Genomic DNA, 6,000 nt, shown 5'->3' with positions numbered 1-6,000 from the left:
CTTGTTTCTCAAATACATTGTTACTGTTGTTGGTTAGCGAGCTAGCTAATTTTAGCCATATTAGCATAGACGTGACAGGAGTCAAAACACCTCAAAACAAGACATGGTATCAAGAACAATCTAGTTGAAATGAGCCACTTGCGATTCACTACATGGCAGCTTCTTGTTACTGTTGCTAACTATCTGGCAGTCCAGAATCATAGCAACTTGCGGCCTTCTGCCCCATTGGAGCGCGTGCATCGTTTTCGTCGTTGTCAGTTAACCCTGTCGGGCCCTGGTCAAAAGTAGTTCACTTTATAGGGAACAGGGGTCAAAAGTAGTGCACTATATAGGGAAAAGGGTGCCATTTCAGACACAACCTATGAAACCTATAGAGAGCTGCGTTGCATCAAAGAGTCCTCCGCTGTGAGTGTTGGCCGGTTAGATTGCTTTGAGGCATTCCATAATTAGATTTTTGGGAGGATCCATTGCTGCTCTTTTCTTTCCCGTTGTAAACGTCTCCACCGGTGTAGCAGCTGTACCTGGAGAGAGGCCGTTTCAACTATATACAATCAAGACAACATGACATCGAAAATGACATTATAGAATCGAAAGAAAAACCAGACCTGAGGTGGAACATCTGTTGTAAGCTTTACTTTCAAATCCTGTTACATTTATATCTGGCAACTTTTGAACATAAAATAATGCCAAAACAAAGAAAAAACGAATACAAAAACCAAAAAAGTACAAATGATCTATTTACCAGTTATTGTCACAAACAACCCTGTACAGCCTTAACAATTAACCAATCAGAAAGCTTTATACAGCACATACCAATTTTTACTGAGTGCCAAAAAGATGAACGAAAACACACAAAAAAGAAGATAGTTGAGTCTTGTCGAGTCATAAAATAGAGAGATGTCATGCATACTCCGAAGTGCTCAGAAAGGTAGTCACCCGACATAACATTAAAAAATTTAAAAATCACCTTCTGCTGCTTCTTTACAATTAGACAAAAAATTATAAGCAAACGATAAGTGCTTAAAAATACTGGGTTTGGAAAGGACAGAGAAGCGATCCCTGTCGGCCTTTTCTTCTCCTTAGACACACCAACCAGACCAAGGGGCCGTTTTATAAGAAGAAACAACTGCAGACATTCTTGATTACATAATGATTATGCGGTAGCTATATATATATATATAAAAAGGCATACAGTCAGTCGTAAAAAGACGGGCACATTCTTTTTTTTGTTCCTCTTATTTTTTGTTTTTAGATTTGGACCCTGAAAATCAGTTTGACTCATTCTCAGTGGTCTCAGGCGGTTCCCTTCCACCAAGTGGCACTAGAGTATTACATATTAGAGGATAGATAAGGAGCTGGAGCTGACCTAGGAGTGTGTGTGTGGCAGGGGTGGGGGCTCCTTGTACTCCTATAATGTAGCAGCGACCAGCGGACAGCATGCTGAACATTGCTATGTTGTCAAAGGGGACTAAAAGAAAACCAACCACGGGGGAGAGATTTAACTGTTACACCCCTCCGTTACCAGGAAGTGACGGATTTAATCCTAGCATCACAACCTCGTTTTTAAGTTTCATTTGGTCTTAACAATGCATTGTTCTCTCAATTTTTTTGTTGTCATTACAAAGAAATAAAAAAAATATATAAAAAAATAAAATCACAAGAAAATGAAAAGTACAAGAAACAAGCAAAACAATTAAGGTAAAAAAAAAAATATCCCTTTACAAATGAGAAACCATTTTGGCTTAAAGACCACTTGGGAATGCAAGCAAGGTCAATTAAATGGGTAATGCTTTTGAATAAAAAATAACGAAATGCCTTTATTATGCTGCCTGGTCTCATGTACACTCCCCATGTTGAGCATCTCCGTCTGTACAGATAAATACATTTTTCATGTTCAAAAAGTGCAGCACTGTGCAAAATTGGCTTTGACAATTTAGCCTGGGCCCTTTGGGTCTCCCAGCATAGTATAGTTCAACCTCGACTGCCTAATTCATGCAATTTGTGTTCATCTGCGCTCTGCAATTTTACAGAGGTAAAAACCCTCCGCACTAAACCACAAAATGTCTACACAACAAAAATCAGGAAATCACGGTTTTGATTCAGATCGTTCACAGCAAACATCTTAAAAAGGTAATAAGTCTGTTTCCGGTGATATCCTATCGGACCGACAGCTCAACCGTTTACACTATAACAATATGAACTAGCTAAGTGCTTTTGGTTTTGAAATGGGACTAAGCTAAGTGCAATTACAACTGAGAGATGGAGCGAAGGGGGAATAGAAAGCAGTACCATGTCTTCTCACTAAGATAGAAGCTACACCACCAAAACCAAAAATATGGCTGCTTCCTCGTCAACAACATTGGACCTATCGGAGCCTTCATCAAAATGGCTTCATAATAGCGATGCACGTTAGTAGAAAATGCTCATCGTCCTACGTTTAAAAGGCTCAGTAAAAAAGAGAAAGAGAGAGGGGAAAAAAAAACGAATGAACAACATAAAAAGACACAGAAGGCCACCGACCTATAAAAACCAACCCCTTGCTTTCTGTCATATAGGCAACGGTACCCAACAGTCCCTGCCTGCAACTACACCGCACATCTGTATCACGTTCGCATCACGTACATCAACAACGAAAAATACATTCATTCAAGTCATTTTGGAGCAGTTTCTTTCTGTTTCTTCTTTTACACAAAATTACAAAAGAGCTCGAAAAAGCACCATTGAATCGGCCTGTGGTGCCCGGAGCCGCTGGGGGTTTTAACACCCCGTTAGCTGGTCACCTCCACAAAACACTTCTCTCTTACAGCTTATCTAACGTAATGGTGCGTCAGTCCATACATAGTTCTACACATGATGCTGGACCGAACAACACCTGGGTCGTATTCATTAGGGCGCAACGTAGCATAACGACAAGTTCTGGTGATTCAGTCCTTTTTCTTCCGTTTGGTGCCTAATGAATAGGACCCTGGTCTCAGGGGTTACAGGTGTCCTCGTGGATCCTTTGATGTGGGCTGGTGGGGTAAAACCAATCTGGTCCCAGATCTGTTTGTGGTGTCTTGCCAATTCCTACGGTCATTGTCACGACAGCACAAACAGACCTGGGACTAGGCTACGGTTACACAAGGGCTAAGTTGGGGAAAGCAAAGACTATAGCATGAGGCTATAACGTGTGTTACATTGATTTGAAAACCGTTTGAATTGGCAAAGGGCCTTGAGTAGAGAATGTCACTTGTTCTGTCCACCCCACCGCACAACGACAAACAACGTACAAGATGTCACCTGTGTGTATGGGTTGCCAAGACGACCGCCACCTGAGACAAAGGTGAGTTCAGTCGGCGATTTATGCATATGGTTTCACCATTACACAAAGCCAAACAGATAAAGTCAAAGCTTAGTTGTGGGGGAGATTGAAGGCTTCAAAACTATGTACAGAACTCCTTTGTTAAATAATTCAATAAGTGCGTGGTTTGAGGCGTTGCTTTGGAAACGAGACTTTTGAGAAAAAGCGTTCCGTTTCATTGGTTCTTGTTCGCGGCGCATCACAATTTAACAGCCTGGGGATTGGTTCATCATACCCTATTAAATGACGTGCATCAAAGCTAGCGGAAACAAAGAGGCAGGCATGCTATTCTGATGCGTAGTAGCCAAAAGACAAAAACGCACTAAAAATGTCAGAGCACTTGTTTTGTTTCTTCTTCTTTTTCTACTTTTCTAACAAAAACAAAAATAAAACACGGATCCGTTTTACAGGTAATGCAGTTGGGTCCTGGTCATTCAAAAGTCCAAAAAACAAACATTAGAAAATAAAAAGTAGAGATAGAGAGTAATAATTCAATCGATATAACAGATAAGAAAAGCAGCTTTTGATATAAATGCATTTTTTAGCACATACAGCCTTTTCTCTGATAAAATTCTTTTTTTTTCATTTTTTTTTCATTGTCTACAATAACTACTTGTGTCTGTCTCTGTCCAGCTTATTCAGCTGGCTTGATTGGAAAGTTTTCCCCATCGCAGTGGATAACGATCATTCACACCACTGTCCAGGGAGAGAGGGATGGAGAGAAAGGGGAACGAGAAGGAGGGGGGAGAGATAGGGATGAGAAGGAGGAGAGGAGAACAGTCACACAGTCTTGGCTCTCTCCGTCAGTCCCAGTCCTAGGTAAGCCAGGAAGGAGTGTTTGAGTGAGGTGGGCGAGGGAGGAGAGGGGGAGGAGGTGGTGGAGGAGAGGAAAATGGGGGAGGAGGAGGGCGGCCTCTGGAGTCTGGAGAGGGGCGAGTGGAATGTTGAGCGGTGGCGGTGGGTGAACAGGGTTGTGAGGGGGATCAGGTGCGCCCGCTCGTAGTTTCCCAACTGCTCGTAGACGTGGCGTGGGGAGGGGAAGAAGAGGGAGGGGCCTCCTCCATTGGATGTGGTCAGATAACGCTGGGCTGGGGGCGGGAGCTCCTGTTGACGGTGGTGTTGTTTCTCTGTGATGAGTGACAGGGCGACAGACTGCAGGGCCTGGGAGGCAGAGAGAATCATGAGGGGGCTGCTGCTACCGCTTCCCCCGCTACTCCCACCTCCACCTACCCCCAGGAGGAAGGGCTCCCCGCCCCGCAGAGACCCCACCAGAGAGCCCCCTAGCTGGGCCTGGAACTCCTCCTCGCTGGCCTCCTCCCCTTCCCCTCCACCCTGGTGCTTCTTGAGGTGGCGGCTGAAGATGAAGGGGTGGGTGGTGGTGAAGGGGCACTCCGTGCAGCCGAAGGTCTGGCGCGGGGCGTGCTTCAGCTTCTTGTGCAGGTTCAGGTTGTCCTTGCGCTTGCAGCTGTAGCCGCAGCGGTCGCAGTGGAAGGGCCGCTCGCCCGTGTGCACGCGCACGTGCTCGATCAGCTTGTTGGCCGTCTTGGACAGGTAGCCGCACTGCTCACACTTGTAGTGGTTGCCGAGGCGATGCTCGCGCACGTGCCTCTCCAGCGCGGGCTGGTCGCACCACACCGACTGGCAGATGCGACACTTGTACTCCATCTTGTAATGGGTCTTCAGGTGGCACTCCATGGCCGCCGGTCGATTGGTGGAATAAATGCAGACGGGGCACCTGGGAAACAGGAAGTAGGAAGTGGAAGGGGGCAGGACATGGGAAATACACACACAATAGCGAGGGGAGGTTTAACGAAGAGAGGACTTAAATACACGATGACCAAAATACACACCTTAAGACTTCAACACAAGGGAGGATGAAGAGGGGGAAGGTGAAGGAGGAAAGGTGTGTGTGATGTGTCCTGAATATTTGACCCTAAAGGAATGATTGTTGTGTGTGTGTGTGTGTGTGTGTGTGTTGTTGAAATGTTAAAGTGTGTAGGGTGGGTTGGGGTTGAAAGTGTGTTTGGAGTGGGTTGGTGGTAGGTGGGTGGGGCATGTAGAACTGGGCAGAGACAGGTTGTGGAAAGAGAACAGGATTGGACGGAATTAGGAATGGAAGGATAACTGAAATAAATGGAAATGTGGCACTTACATTTAAATAGCACCATTCATCTGCTCTGGGCCCCAAAGCGCTTCACAAACCCTGCAGAACAGAATCACCTCAGAATACAACCAGCCACGTGGTGAAGAGCCTACACACACCTTCTCTCTCCCATACACTCCTGGACATACACTCCTGAATGAACACTTCTGAGTACACTAAGGATGCACTGGTAAAGGGAGGCCCTTCTCTGTCCTAGACACGCCTCAGTACACACTCCCCGAGTGCAGTCTTCAGTACACTCTCCTCTTCGGTACACACTACAGCCTCGTCTCTTTCTCTTATAAAGTGTTTTTTCTCCATTGTCTACAACTCGTCTGTCTTTTGTCCAGCGTATTCAGCTGGCTTGATTTGAAAGTGTTCTCCATTGCAGTGGATAACCACCACTCCGTCACCCCACCGTCCACTGCTGAGCACACACTACTTAGTACACAACCCTGCCTGGACACACTACTCTAGAGTCTAGACTAGAGATACCCTCTTGAACTGGACTGAGGGG

General features: G+C 45.4%; 1 protein-coding gene across 3 annotated transcripts in view; it reads right to left on the bottom strand.

Annotated features, from left to right (window-relative positions):
* Positions 1-611: 611 nt before the first annotated feature.
* LOC110534527 (zinc finger protein 827) overlaps positions 612-6,000 on the bottom strand; it is a 105,633-nt gene continuing 100,244 nt past the window's right edge. For 2 of the 3 annotated variants that reach the window (XM_036933647.1, XM_036933646.1), the window contains exon 14: positions 612-5,075. In XM_036933647.1, the coding sequence (XP_036789542.1) occupies positions 4,121-5,075 (955 nt within the window). In that variant the 3' untranslated portion in view covers positions 612-4,120. Of the gene's footprint in view, positions 5,076-5,492; positions 5,544-6,000 lie in introns of all 3 variants that reach the window. The other variant, XM_036933648.1, reaches the window with a different exon arrangement.

The sequence above is a fragment of the Oncorhynchus mykiss genome, chromosome 10 (assembly GCF_013265735.2).
Source record: "Oncorhynchus mykiss isolate Arlee chromosome 10, USDA_OmykA_1.1, whole genome shotgun sequence".
NCBI classification, from domain to species: Eukaryota; Metazoa; Chordata; class Actinopteri; order Salmoniformes; family Salmonidae; genus Oncorhynchus; species Oncorhynchus mykiss.
The sequence above is the reverse complement of the archived record's forward strand: the minus strand, read 5'-3'. Positions and strand labels throughout refer to the sequence as shown.